Source organism: Lepeophtheirus salmonis, chromosome 9 (assembly GCF_016086655.4).
Source record: "Lepeophtheirus salmonis chromosome 9, UVic_Lsal_1.4, whole genome shotgun sequence".
NCBI lineage: Eukaryota > Metazoa > Arthropoda > Copepoda > Siphonostomatoida > Caligidae > Lepeophtheirus > Lepeophtheirus salmonis.
Genome location: NC_052139.2, coordinates 1,661,625 through 1,677,743, shown reverse-complemented (window position 1 = coordinate 1,677,743; position 16,119 = coordinate 1,661,625). Strand labels below are relative to the sequence as shown.

Below are 16,119 nucleotides of genomic sequence, written 5' to 3'. Positions count from 1 at the left end.
CTCGTAGAAATCGTTACTCATGGCAGTAATTCCTCATTTTTTTATGTGTGTTGTTATTTAATTAATATAAAACTATTTAACGTCATCACTTCTGATTTTCCAAAATGCTTTTATTTCGAGAAAATATTAAACAAATAGAGCACTATAGAAAAACAAAAGTATATTTATTATATGTAAAGATAGATATTGCAAGAGAGAGACATTTATGTATTTACACGTATAATTATATATATTTATAAATATATATATCAATTAGCACCTATGCTGAATAGTCTAAAAGAAGAAAAAAAACTTTCAAAGAGTTAAAACTGCAAAAGTAATAAGAAGTTTGAAGCATTGCTTCATGATTTGCTAATATTAATAATAAATTACGTAGTAATAGCAGCAGCTGATTTTTTATAATTAATTTATTTTGTTTCTCCATAAATATATTTCAGTTCAAATGGTCCGAAGGCAAAAAAAAAGTAGTCAAAGTTTAAATAATAATATTATGTATGTATAGGTTGGGTACATGTTGCAACTTGTATAATCAAATTGTACAAATTCGAGCCAATAAATGAAATGAAGGATCTAATTACTTATTTGTATGTAGATAAAGCAATAATTGTATGTTCCATGGATGATCGATATATTAATGGCGTAACTTTTTTATATCAATTACCAAAATATAACGGTTTTGTTGCACATTATATTGTTCAAATGCCCACAATTATGTAACTCAAATAAATAATAACCATGCTATTTGAATTCGCCAAAATAAAATAATAGTATCAATGTATAGTTGTTGTTTCGAATGACTAATTTTGTCATTAAAAAATGTTTTTTCAAAGTACGACCTCCAAACAAAAGTTGAAAAATTTACCTTAAAATTTGGATAAGAAAATGGCAATAATTTTCTATTTGATAGATGATTGATATATTAATGATGTAATTTTTGAGTAGTTTAATATAAGTCACTAATATATAAATAGTGTTCAAATGCCCGGAGTTATGTATCACAAATACATTATAACCATGTTATTTGGGTAGATCAAAATGAAATGACAGTATTTATTAAAATTTGGTAATTTGAATGACTAATTTCATAATAAAAAAAGCATTTGCAGGTAAAGAATTTAAAATTTGTATAGTTTCCTTGTACAGTTACAACTTGTAAACATTATTTAAGTATAGTTGACAGGTAAATTGGAATGAAAAATAAAAGGAAATTAGCCTTCGAGCATGCTGGTTGTAGAAAGGGAGAGATGAGAGGGAGAAGGGGTTATTTAAAGATTATAACTTTTAGCACCCATAGTGAATGGTTGTGTGTGTAGTTTCTGTGTTGAATCAAAATTAAATGTTTCTGCACGAATTTAATAAAATATTTTTTTGGGGGAGGGGGGGACAGACAAACATAAAATAACGACTATGACACTTTTATTTCAACACTAATTCTAAAAACAAAAACCAATTAAACATCAAAAAAGAAAAAAATATATATAGTTACATTAAGTCTAATATTTTATTACAGTTTTATTTGAAATCAACAGTCAATTATTATTTATTAAGAGTTGATTATAATATTTGAAAAAGCACCGAATATATTATTTATTAAAAAACCCATGAACCAAAAAAACAGAAGACAAAAAACAAAATAATTAGTAGATAAATACATGTATGTAGTACAATTCATATACAGAAATAAAGAATAAATGCTCTTTCACATTCAAAATTATTCATAAAATTCATTTATCTTCACCCATTTATTTTGACAAGGAGAGTATACAGAGGAAGATGTCAAAATATTTTGAAAAACTATCCATTTTGTGGATGATCAATACCAAACAATAAAATATTGTAATATTCTTTCTGGTAATGTCCATGCACGAATATTTTCTTCAACCTCAAAATTCAAACATTCATATCCTTTTGGAATAACGATTCACTTTCTGGGGATCATGTGTTGAATTTAAGAAGATCTTTAGTTATTTATAAGTCTTTTTTGTTGCTTTTTTCATGTTGTCAAATCTCTCACTAAATTCCTCTATGTTGATGCTCTTCCAGAAAGGCTGCGTGACCACCTCGGAATAGAGTCCCTATTAAAAGCGATAGTCCTAATATTTGGATTTGAGAATAAAGTCTTGGGCCAGAATTGACTTCCAAATACGCAGAGGCTGTTGCTTGGCCTAAAACATTCCCTGCGATGCATGTATAGAGTCCTTCGTCAGTGGGCTTCACTTGTTTTATAATATGAACATGAGGATCGCCTGAGGAAGAGGCCGTCTGAAAAGAAAAGAAAAAGTATCCGTTAGAATATTTGTTATTTGACGTACTCCCTGCTCATGATTCTTCCATGAGCTGTTATATGCATAAAATTCAACGTTCATGACAGAATCATTGATTTCCTAGCTTCAAATTAATAAAAAATACATTTATATAGATATTCAAGTACTTTTTTATTACCATAAAGGGAGAAAAGATGAAAAGGAAAGAACAAAAATAGAGGAAGGTAAAAAAACACCATACATTTTATTTATGAAAGGAACTTTCATTTAGGACACCGAATAAATCTAGAACAAAAAAAAAGCATTTTGCCCTTTCGTTGTTGTCATTATCACTCTCTTTTGGATAGTTCAAAAGATATATTTTGTATTTACAGTGTACGTAAGCAAATTGTTTCGTTTTTCTAGATATATTTAATTCAAATTCATCAAAAACAACATGTATTTTTTTATATAATTAAACTTTATACATCAACAATTATTTTTCAAAATATATTTCTTCTTCTGCTGTCATGGCCTTCAGTCTGGGTCTAAAGGCCTCACACACCTTGATAATGTAGTCATTGGACATATCAATCCACTCCTTATCGAAAGAGGCAATTTTCAATTTAACTTCAATTTTAAAAACCACAATAGTCAAAAAGTCTTTAGTTAAAATATTTTTGTGTCATCCACGTTTTATCTTGTTGGAGAGGCTTTCACTGTAGGTGATGCACATTCTGAACTTAGGGACAGACTCAAAAGAGTAATTCACAATGCCATTTAGTTCATTTGCAGTTGAATGGGGGGGGATAAGATATGCGATTCGTTTGGTTTGTACCTCCATTTTTGACGTATTTCAACTATTAATACAGAAGATGACTGCTTATAAATTTTGTAACTATTCGTTTTTCTTAATACAGCATCGATTGCACGTAAATTCGCTCAAACTGTCACGTTACGATTGGATTACTCACATACCATTTAAATTAGGATACAGTGTGCAAAATAATCAATAACTTGTCTAGGAGATGTTTCATTTTCTAGGTAGAATAAAAAAAGAATAAATAATTTTACTAAACATTTGTAAAGTTCTTATTCTTTATATTCCCTTGTTTCTTAAGAAAGGAAAGATAGAAAAGAAAAGGGTTCCAATACCATAAAAAGGCGCTTAAAGAAGGGCACAAAAAAGGAATTATATCGACTCTGTGTGTGCTTTCTAAAAAAAGAAGAAAAAGTCCTATGAAGTCGATTCCTTCATTTTTTTCTTTCAAGGACAATAGAAGAAGTAAAAGAAGGTAAATACATAAATATACATGAAAAGACCTTGAATACGACTTTATAAAGACGATTTCAAAGTCCATTTTGTAAAGTAATATGTTGTATAAGTATTAAGTTCTGACATTTGCAACCTTTGTATTTATTTTTGAAATCAAATTTTTTTCTGTAAATCTTTTAACTTGATGTTTGAAATAAACAATTATGTTTAATGATATAGGAAACTTTGTCTTGCTTCTATTTGTAGGTTCATTCCTTGAATCTCATATATACATACATATTAATCCTCTGCTTTTTTTTTCTTTTGCTCATAAAACACACCCATTATGGTTGTTTTGGACACATAAAAAGAGTACTTTTTTTCTCCCATAGAGAAAAAATTCGTTTCTGTATACATATATATTATAATTTATGTATGCATGTAGATATTTAAAAAAAATAAAAGCCCTTAATGCTTATATTTATTCATCTACTTTAGTTTTTTTCCTAAGCTTCCGTCAGGGCGATGATAATCCCTGAAGGTTCAAGCGTAATTATTACATTTTTATTCAGAGTAAACAGGGAAAAAATTAGGTGTGTAGCGATGCATTGGAATTGACAAGTACCGGAATTGGGTCAGTAAAATGTTGAAAGAATGTCCTTTGTATGGCCTATATAATAAGTTGTTAGTCCAGGTGTAATTTTTGGGGTGTTGTGAGTATATTTCCTACCCTCATTTCATTTTTTTTTTGCAAATGAAGATAATTCAATTCAGCATTTTTTACACGAAAATGTCACAATTCAAGAAAAAAAATGTATTTTCATATGAGGATTAGTCAAGTATTCAAAATTATCTTCAAACTCGTGATCTTGCGATTCTTGCTCATCAAAGATCCTTTTACAATTTACTTTTAGGTAGCGTTCATGTACTAACATATTGTGTTTCAAATATTCTTGTTGTTCTAAATCCAATGATTCTACAATAAGAGTACCCTTACTCTTAATATAAATAATCATATTTGATCTTTATAAGAATCATATATTAATAAATCTTTGTGGTTTACTATAAATACTTATGATTTTTTTAAATTATTCATATTATAAAATATCATTGACAATACCCAGGTAAAAATAACTCGTAGGAAATCTTTGAACACAAGCCATTTTCAGTAAAAATTAAATGATAGAAAATGATTTTTTCCTTTTATTTAATGTTTAGGTTTATTTAGTAAAAGTCAAAAAAATTTAAATCTGAAAATGTCAATTTTTTTTTGTAGGTTAAAGATGAAAACAGATGATTTTGATCCCTAAGACGAAATAAGGGTTAAAATTGTACCTTAGTTTTTCATTAATATTTTATGAAGACATATATTTCTTCAATGCGAGTTTTGATCGGCTTTTCTTTGTTGTTCTTTAGCTATATGCTTGTGCCAGGAAAGTGAGGCTGACCTTAAGCGATTTTTTGTTAAATTTTTATGAAACATATTTGTTACTAAATCATTTACATTTTAGTATTATCTTGTTGATTTCTTCGATGCACTTATAGTTTATTACTAAAACTTCAATAATATTATCAAAAATTTATTACTTTTACTAAATATGATCATTTTTATACTTTATATATACGAGCTCTAAGTCGACTGCTATAGGTTTTTATTATCACCTCTCCTGGAATGAATAATAAAAAAAGATAAATAATTAAATTTTCCCTTTTAAACATTTATCAACTGATTTCCAGAAGGAATTATAAGTTATATAAAACACTTTTAAAACAATCCAATTTTCTTCTCCACCATTCTAATTATTATTTATTTCTACAGAAAATAACACAATATAAAAATGCTCCTATTTCTTAGAAAGATCAACCCTCCTTAGAATTATTTTCTAAAAGAAATATCATGACAAATGGTTATAAGGTCCATAAGCCTACACAAGCTCAAATATAATTTATTTTTAAGACCCTAAAGCATCAACAATACAATAAATAATAATGACCCACCATATATGTTTTATATCTAAATTTCACATTAATCATCTAATATTAACGGCTTAACTCATCCATAAAATATACAAACATAGTATATTCTTACATATATATGGTTGTGGAGCTTAGAAATTGTATTCATATTAAATAAAATATTTATACATAAAAATAAGTTTAGCAGTTTTTTAACGAGTTTATAAGAATTAAAGGATAAAATATAGAGTTTTTATTTTCTTCATTGTCGATAATAATAAAATTTATAAACATACAGCATATTATAATATAACATTGTTTATGTTATCCATAAGCAATAAAGATATCTTCTAAAAAAATGCGCTCTATTTTCTTAATTGATTTACATATTTTAATTATGAGCCTAACTATATATTTCTAAACCATGTGAATAAAAATTTGAAGGATTCACATTTTCTGAGGCTGTGGTCGGTTTGGACCTTTTGGATCTTGTATATTTTAGGATAATACAAATTTACTTATAACATACCTAGGTACTTTGGATCCAGCTCAAAGACCCGTCCTATCTTTGCATATGAATCCTTGCATTGTGATGACCCAAAATTTGCAGAAGCATTTAATGAGCATTTATCCTTGTTATTTTTATGTAATTTCAAGGTTTTCCTTACGCAACTATGTAACCGTGAAACTCTAATAAATAAATTTGTTATATTTCAATATCTTTCAGTGTAAGCAATTTAGAGCAAGAACAAAAAAGGCAACGCGAACTTGATCTCCTCAGCACCGGTATAAGACTTAAAAAACTGTTTACGTCTCTATCTATACTACATACAACATCAATAAGTCCATTTGAGCTCCATACAGACATAAACAAACAAAATTATGCAGTAGCAACATGACAGACATATTGCCTGTCTCCATTTATCCCTCCTTCAGCCCTCACTTAATCCCTCTGGACTTTGCCGTTTAGGGCATTTTGGAGAAGAATGTTTGCCATACCTATCATCCAAATTTGGATTCACTCGTAGCTGCCATCTTGCCAGTCTGGTACGATAAAGACATGCACTTCATCATCAATCTGTTCACTTACGTATCAAGGATGTTATTGTTGTCTATTCGAAATCTACAAATACAACACATTTGATTTGGATAATGATAATGAATAAACAGATCGATCTAAATACAACTGCACGGTCATTAAGTTTCATCTTTATAGATTAAGGAGCTACATAATATCAATTCCAATTTTTTTAGTTACTAATATACTTCTTGAAGATATTTATATCGAGATAAGCACATTATATAAACATATTTTCGTCTGTATTCATTCGCGTACCACTTTTGATTTTACTTCTCCATGAATATGTTTTGTTTTTGAATTATTTTTTTTTGCTAACGACGCTCAGGATGATTTAACAAGTGATAGAAAAAAGACAAAAAAAAATGCACGCCAAGATCGATCAAATATCAAAGTTTTGCTCATTTGTTTTTTTTTCGACTAGCGTGGCATAGTGCATCAGGAGTTCTTGCCATATGGTCGAACGCCCATTGAATAGTATTATCTTGAAGTTATGTGCCGCTTGTGTGAAGCAATACAAAGAAAACGTCAATAATTGTGGAAAACAATTAATGGGGGCCACATAACGATAACGCCTCTACTCATTTATCTGTGATATTTTTTTGGCCAAAAACAACTCTATAATCATGCCATAGCCACCATATTCACCAAAGTTGGCCCTATGTTACTTTTTCTGGTTTTAAAACACAATAAACCTATGAAAAGACAAAGATTCGCAATGATTGATGATATAAAGTCCGCATCGCTGGAAAAGTTTAAGGGTATAGCGAGAAGTGCTTCAAGGGTTGGTAAAACATTGACACATGTGAATTAAATCAAAAGGTGATCATTTTGAAAGAGACAATATGAATATCCATGAATAAATATGTTTACTTTACAAAAAATACGAAGTCATCTTACTTTTTGATGAGACCTTTAATCATTTCAATAATACATATTTCAGTATGGTTCTCCATAATAAAAGTATAGTATTTGTGGGTTAAAATATTTTACTAGTCCTGTTTGTTAGAAGCTAATTTTAATGACTCTTCGAATTGTGTCAATGCCCCAGACCGTTTTTTATCACAATTTTTACGTTAAATATAAAAAACAAAAAACAACTAGAATAAATTTTTTCATGATATATTGACAATATTCCTAGAACCGTCTGCTTCTAATCAAAAAATAGTCCTTGTATGCAGTAATTCTTACTCTAGGAGAAGATCGTAGAAAGAAACATTTTTTGTTACAAAAAAGTCAATAAATACATTTATATTCGTTTGTTAATATTGGACTGATTATAATATAAATGTTGGACATTTGCTTAGGATCAAGAAAAATGATTTTTGTAATGACATTCTAGTAAATAAATACTTAAGTGTATTTACATATATATATATAGAGAGAGAGAGAGTTGTAAATTCTAAACATTACAGGTACGTATAAAAAAGGAACCGAAAAATGACTAGGAAGTCGAGACACTTTGTATTATGTTTTGAAGGATACAGCTTACCTGTCATGACTTATAATCATATCTGCTAAATACAACTATAAGAGCACGGAAATAAACACAAATCTTTGAAGGATATATGCAGTAATTACTCCGTTGGCGATACTCAATTCTACTCAGATTCCAACAAAGACTTGCACTTATTACTCCTGAACTAATCTTGAGTGTTGCTCTTCGTCATTCATGAGCACGCGCAAAAATGATTACTTTAAAATTAGATTTTCTGCTGTCAATAATAAATAATAATGAATACAGCGTCGGAAATAAAAAAAAAATCTTTAAATTGCCTATTGGGAAATAATTTTGTACACGTTAAAGTCATATTTTATACAACTAAAGTTATGAAATGAGGTTCATCAACAGGAGAAGGGGATTTACTTCACAGATTTGGAAAACTACTCTCCGTCTCACATATAGATTGGCCCTAGAGACTTTGGTACTAAATCAGAGTGCGGGGATAAAAAGACTTGTGTAAAATACGATCTGCCGGTATGTAAAAATTAAGAAAGCAAAAATTAACGTGGTAATCCTGACAAAAGCACCGTTTCTGTATGTTTTTTTTTGTTGGGTTCTTATGTGGAGGGATCAAAGATGAAAATTCGTACTCTCTATTGCATTTACAAAAAAAACCAAACATAATCTCCGTAATTTTTAATACTTTTATTTTAAAGATAAAACAGAGTCATTTTCAATCATGGTTCTTGAGGCTTCCTTGATGCAATTGTCATCAGTCTCGCTACAGCCTCTGAAGCTGAAACCTTTATTATGAGGTCCCTTGGAATAGATTGAAGTGCTTCTTGATGGTGACAACCAGACTTGTCCTAGTCGTGTGGAGACGTCTATTAGTGTATCCCTCAAGGTAGCTTCAGACATAATAATGTATCAGATTAAGATTGGGGCTACGGGGGAGTGACTGGTAATTGGTCATAAGATTATAGCAGATCTTTTCAAGCTGGGCAGGATGACAAATGGGAGGATATAAAGTTCTATTTCCACACCAAGGGGCAGCAGAGGATATAAGCAAGATATATACATTTTAAAAATGGTTTTAAAATTTTTCTATATTCGGCTTTAATCTATGTTAAAATAATTTATCTTTATTTTCAACACAAAGGGCTGAAAATAGCCTTGAACCTCAAAAATAGCCAAAAATAACAAAATATAAATGGCCTTTTTCTGAAGATCACAAGGCTAGCAGAGAAAAAATAAGCCCATATTTATAACGGGGAGATCAAATTCTATTAAACTGAGCACATACTGGCTTTATAACATTTTTTGCCGTTGGATAGTGTTATCATTCTTTCAATCTTGTTTGCTCATGAAAAACGCTAAATAAGATTGATATTACTTGTGGAGTTAACCTCTAGATTATTAAAGCAAAATATGTATTTTAGCCGATGTATAATTAATCCGGGAAATCCTGAATGCTATAGCTAGTATTTAATATATTAATGAAAGAATCAATATTGATTTTCTCTTTCAGAAATATCTCTTGTTATTATGCCTCATGTCAAAAATCTATTTATATACATACATAAAGAAAAATCAATGCAGGGAGCTTTTGGTAAAAAAGAAAAGAAATGATTTCGAAATTCAATTAACTGACTATTCCTATGTAGATATATATATATATATATATGGTATCATGAACTACTCTTATTCTTTATTAAGATAGATAATTTTAATTTTATTTTTTCATCCGATTTGTATCTCTTTTTACGAATATAAACATTTATATACATATACTAGTCTTGGAACAAAGAACAACAGTAAATGGTTGTATGTATACTGAAATATCGATTTCCTTTATAGTATACATACATATATAGATACGTACATGAATAGATACAAGTATTTTCAATATTCATTAGTAATACATTTTGTCTTCTTCCTTAGTCAGGAGTAGTCTTTAGAATATGGAAAAACATAAGGAAATATGTATAAAGTATTTAAAATACATGAGACATTTGTATTCTTACATGTTAAAAACAAGTATACGGGATGTACCAGAATTAGTGTCCACTCACAATGAAAAATTACCTTGACAGAATTATTGTGAATTATTTTTAAATGCTTTCATAATGCGTCCCCTGTTTTTGAGGTGTGTAAATTTAAAACTGACCAATTGGCTATTGATTTTTAAAAGCTCCACATTATTATAATCTGTAATCATTCAGTACTCTATTCATTAGAAGAAAAAATGCCAGTAGACAGTGGGTGTAAAAAAATTGTACCACTCCAATTAGAGTTCAATAAGGCCATTACTACTTGTAATAGATGTTGGGTTAATAGCAATTATGGAAATTGTTTTATAAACTGTATTCTTAATTGCAATAATTTGTACAATAAAACTAAAAAAAACCAAAAAAACTAAAAGTTTAGGTCGCCGATCACTTTATAAATGAAATAGTGGCGGACGTCCCTTTCCTTCTAAAAATAACTACATTTTTTTTTCAAATCTTATGGTTGTTCTATTCTTGATAAAGTTACGCCAACCATTCGAATGAATAGTCTCCAAAACCCTTTCTGTACAGCGTTTTGATAATTTATTCATGTGATAAAGTATTATAGGCCTTTCCAAAATACACGGACATTCACGATAGCTCTTGGTAACTTTTTATACACGTTCGTAGTGTGAAAGGAATGCAGTCCATTAGCTTATGTTTTAAGAAACTATACAGAGATTTGTCTAAAATTTTATCCAAGACGTTGTTCATGTGATTTAAAATAATTGATGTAAAAATCTTGTAAAGGCAGTTTCCATAGTAAGAGTAAAAGGTAAGAGTAATAGTAATAGTAAGAGGTCTTCAATTTGGTAGAGACTTTGCATTTTTATTTTTATTTCTTTTTTTTCTCAATCATACTATATTGCAGCCTTGATTTAGAAAAGTCTTTGATGTTGTTCATTTTTAATCTGGTTCTAAATGTTAGGTCAGAATCTCGAAAGATTTGATCCAGTTTGAATTTCTTTTCACGATCCGAAACGTCTTCTATATTTATATTTTACATGATATTAATTTTCCTATTCCTATTGACGGCTTTTCGGCTCCAGCTTATCTGAGTATAGCGTTGATCTTTTTGGAAAACATCTTTTGTACTTCATAGAAGACTTTGCATCCTGTTTTCTCATTGCATACCATGGTCTCAACGATTTCCTCATTGACTTTGGTTAGATCTAATAGTAACTAATTAAGTTTCCAATTTTTTTTCTGTATGATTTGAGAACTGTATATTTTGGTATCGATTACCTTTTATGACTATAATGACTAGAGTGATCTTTAAAATTGAAGCCGAATAGTATAGGGAGGTAATGCAAGAGGCTGTTTTGGATGCCAAATATCTTGAAGGGGATAACTGTTGGTGACAAAACTCAGACCTGGGCATATGCTCATAATAGTTCATATTTGTGGCAAGAAAACCCTCACAAATTTATGGCCTTCTATTTTGTAGCCCCCTTATCAATGGACTACTCACCATAGGATTATCAAACATTGGGGTTCATGGATAACAAGGCCTGTAAAGTCCCCCACTGAACTGTTTATTTTCTGAAGGCCTCCCTTCATAAGGAATACATTTTCATAGTGTGCAAAGCGTTCAGGCCCAGATTGATGCCTATGGTGTCTACAGAAGCTGCACATTTTAAAGAATAATGTTTGATAGTATCAGTTTGGGTTTCCATAAAAATATTCTCTTGATACGTACTATAAAAATTTGATGATTTGCTTACCTTTTTTGTACATTCAATTTTAGGAGATCAACAGTTATTAACGTGTTTACAAATGTATATATTCCTTTCATTTTATCACCTACAAACAAGAAACGTTCTAAGCAACAGAAAATTTTCATTTTGCAAACAATAATGCCTTGGTTTTTAAATTATAGTTTTAAAGTTTTTTTAGTAAGCAATTGTTCATTCCAAAGACAATGTGACGCGTACAAGTCCAATATATGTGTAAATTCAAATTAATACTATGACAAACGTAGGTAAAAAGTCTTTCTTACAGACTGCAGTTATTATTTTTAAACAAAGTGTTTGGATGTAGAATTGACCAAATATGTTCTTTGTGTTAAACTTCCTTCGGAGTGGTTTATCTTGCATTACTGCTTGATTAACTGTTAATCAAATAATAAAAAATATGAAATTTGAATATTGTACTCTCTTTGCAATTGTAATTTGAACATCAATTTGTAATAGCCAAAGATATCATCATTATTGTTCTATTATTAAAGAGAAGACAATATATAGTTGGACTCTAAGTAGACTAAATGATTAACATGGAATAATTCCAGTCTATATCATAGCTAGGTGCAAAATTTGATTTGTCTCTATTTATGTTATTTCATAGCTAGTAGCAGTTTATTTTATTAAACGTTATGATAGCTAAGCTGCTTATGAGAGATAGCGAGTGCCCCACATGATTTGTTGGGTAAGTATTAGTGTAATTCTTTGTTGGACTCACTCATAGTATAAATAAGGATCGAAGTCTGAGTAATTCCATCTTATACATGTTATTGAAATATACCAAGAGGGGCTTCACTAAATTTTATTCCTGTCATAGCTTATTAATACTATTCTTTTGAAAAGTTATTGCAGCTAAGTTCACCTGCAGTCACATTCTTCAAATGTCAGGGTAACAACGTTAATTTTTTTTATCATACCAGAATTATATAATTTTTTGAATCTCTATCAAATTCTCATTGAAAGAGTTTGCCCTTGTTCTGAACCCCATAGGGGAAAAGCCTTGTCACATAGTTGCATTCAGTTCACAAGACGTATTCCAGAGTATTTTCCCCACTAAACTGCTTTCATTAAGACCCTGCTGTCTCTGGAAAATACATTGACCTTCCATCTGTGTACACAACTACTTGCACTCTCGATTTAATAATGTTAAAACGAATATTACTATATTTCTGAATCAACCAGAATGTACATTGACTATTTCTTTTGCCAAACAAATGGTTATTTTATCATTTCTGTTTATTAAAACTAATAGAATGTTTCATAAAAGAAGGATTTCCAACATCAAATCCATCATACATTTTTTTCACATTTATCACAGAATATTTTATTTTAGCAGTGACTCACTTTTTAACATTATAATTTAAAGATTTTATATATATTTAGTATAATTCTGATAGAGCCATTTTGCTAATCAAAATGATCATTTTAATAAATTAAACAGTGCACATAGAAAGTTTTTTGTACAGGAACTGCGCGACGTTGCAGTTTTATATATTCCTAAAATTGCCTATTTGCCATATGAGAACCTGTATAAAAATGTATATTAGTCAGAAGACCCAATCCAACTTTGAGTATTAAAAAAATTTGTAATCTGCCATTAGTTAATTAGTAAAACCATGAGATATGAGTTTTTACAAACTGGGATAAGTAAATAACAAAGTGAAAGAGAATAGCGTCGTCTTCCAGCAAAATAACGAAACTCCCTGAATTACAATATTATTTCACATAAAATATAGGTTGATGTTATTCACAAAGAGAGTGCTGTAAAAGTGATTTTGAGTTTTTTTTAAATAACTAGTTTAATGAACAAGATACATACTGCCACACCTCATTGAATATAAAAAAAAATAGTTGGGTCGTTTCTGAATTTTGCCGACTTTTAATAATTCATAATCTAAAAATATTCAAATGTCCACGAGACATTATTATAACTCCAAAAGCTCCACTAATTGTGAAATACTGTCGGTGTGAAGTAAATATACCAGGCTACTCTTTACTAAATATAACTTTGTTTGGTTAAGAGTATAGGGTCCCATATCGTTTTTGAATGTTCGTCCCTTTTTTCTTCAAAAAATGTAGAGTCCCTCTGGATTTGGATCTTGTCAAGGCTATTTGCTTTTGATAGAATTATTCAGAATATAAAGAACCACGTTTATCAGTTTGTGTATAAGGTTAGTTTGAAAGAGAGCTTAATTGACCACTTCAGAAATGTTATTGCAAGCTTAGTAGTTTCATTGCACCATAAAATTTCCATTATATTATTAAGGGCTCAATCCTTTGTATCTCCCTAGATAAGTGAATTTTGAACTTGTGTTTTCATGAAGTGGTTAATTTGCCCCAATGGTCTGTCAATATATATTCTCAATATTTTTTATGGTACCTAGTTTTACATAAAATGAACATATGATGAAAATACAAACTCATGATGGATACAGTAAGTAGTAATGAACGAGATATTCTTCTTAATGCAAACTAAAGGAACAAAATATTAGTATCCATTCACTTTAGAAATAAATTAAAATCGCCAATTGTCAATATATTGATTTTATAATTTCTTTATTATTATTAGAGACTGATCAGTCGTACATTTTGTGCAGCATAATAGATGGTTTCTTCATGAAATGTTCCTCTCTGTTGGAGATATATGTGACTATCTTCCATTAAATAAAAAGTATGGTAATTATATTAATTTAAGACTGATTCAGTAATAATTTCAGTCTGTTCTGAGTTTTTTCAGTAAGGCACATGGCCCATAAGTATTATACGCATATGAAAGTCACTAATATGTCGATCTGACAAAAAAATTAAGAACACATCTTTTTCGACCTTACAACAAAAACCAAACAATTTAAGTCATACTTCAATTCAAGCTACTTAAAAATGAAGTAAAATGTTCTTAGTTATTCGCAATGATCCCAGTCAACAAATGACATATTTCCTCTGATACTTCCCAGCTTTTTTTCTGTTTTCCAGATCTTTCATATTTCTTTCTTCAATTAATTACCCAAAAGTGCCATAGTGGAATTAAAAAGTTTCTATCCTCTACTACTTGTTACATCTATTGATCAGGGGAGTCTTCCTTTGCTACTCCGCTTAGTGATTAATATATTACAATAATTTTTTTTGATAATTTTAGTAAAAAAATAGCAGACTAATGAACGAGAGCTGGCTACCAAAAAATTATTTTTGTTAAATTTAAGACCAAAACGATTGAGAAACTTTTCATATATTTACTCATTAGATATATTAGTGATAGAGTTACGTTATTATGAGTTCTGTAAGATTTATGTATACACAATTAGGACAACGTAAAAACATTTATTCTAAATAGCATGCCCTTAAGATATTACTATATAGCCCTATATTATATAATCAAATGTTGTTGTATTGACTCACACTACATTATTAAATACTAAAAATTAAGAAATATTTCGTCAGTAGTCTTATATTTTTTATAAATTTAGAATAAGGGAAAAGCATTGAATTATGAATAGGTAACAAAAGATAATACGAACGTTATTACAAAGAACAAAAAACTTTATTAAAAAATTTAAATATTTTGTTTGTGTGAATATAACAAAAATTGCAAGGTAAACAAAAAAGTTAATTAACATTAAAGTTAGAAAATCACTGAGAAAGAAGAAATACAGGAAATAATCATGAGAATCCCATTCACAACTATTTAAAAAAAACCAAAAAAAATCCTTCTTTTATAAACTTCTTTTTTTTTTGTGAAGTTTGCAGATAAGTATTTTCAAAGGATTTCACTCAACTATGAATTAAATTCATTTGATTTATATAAATCAATTTGTTTAGTCACGGATAGAAAGAAATATTTTCATGCAAATTCCATTCCATCCATGTATGCACAATGATTGATCTAATCAAATCAACTAAGGAAGAATACAAGTGATAAATAGCTCTGTCGCATAAAAGTCACTCTGCAAAAAAAATAAATCAAGTTCTTGTCATCTCATTTTATTATAAAAAATTATGCATATCAATGTATGTACGTGTATTTCAAGGACAATGGGCGTCAATTCCATATGATATCACACAATAAAAAAAAAAAAAATGGAAAACACCTTTCACCTCATATTTAAGGTTATTTAATTAATTCATTTTATAAGTTCATCCTTTAATCTTTATTAAACAAACAAAAGTTGCTAAATATTTAATTTTGCATATTATGCAAAGGATGTGGTGTATAAATCAGGAACAAGTTCGGATCTTAATATCATAGCAACCTCTATATATTTCCTTCTATATAGAAACGCCGTGAAGCCATTTTAGTGTGCCTCCCTGCCAAGTGCATGCCCACAGAGATTTTTGAGTAAACTAAGCTGCCAAATCAAC

At 29.4% G+C, this 16,119-nt stretch overlaps 1 protein-coding gene across 1 annotated transcript in view; it reads right to left on the bottom strand.

The window, feature by feature from the left end:
* Positions 1 to 406: 406 nt before the first annotated feature.
* Positions 407 to 16,119, bottom strand: part of LOC121124794 (kazal-type serine protease inhibitor domain-containing protein 1) — a 141,211-nt gene continuing 125,498 nt past the window's right edge. The window contains exon 3 of the mRNA XM_071890985.1: positions 407 to 2,262. Coding sequence (XP_071747086.1) covers positions 2,014 to 2,262 — 249 coding nt within the window. The 3' untranslated portion in view covers positions 407 to 2,013. The remainder of the gene's footprint in view (positions 2,263 to 16,119) is intronic.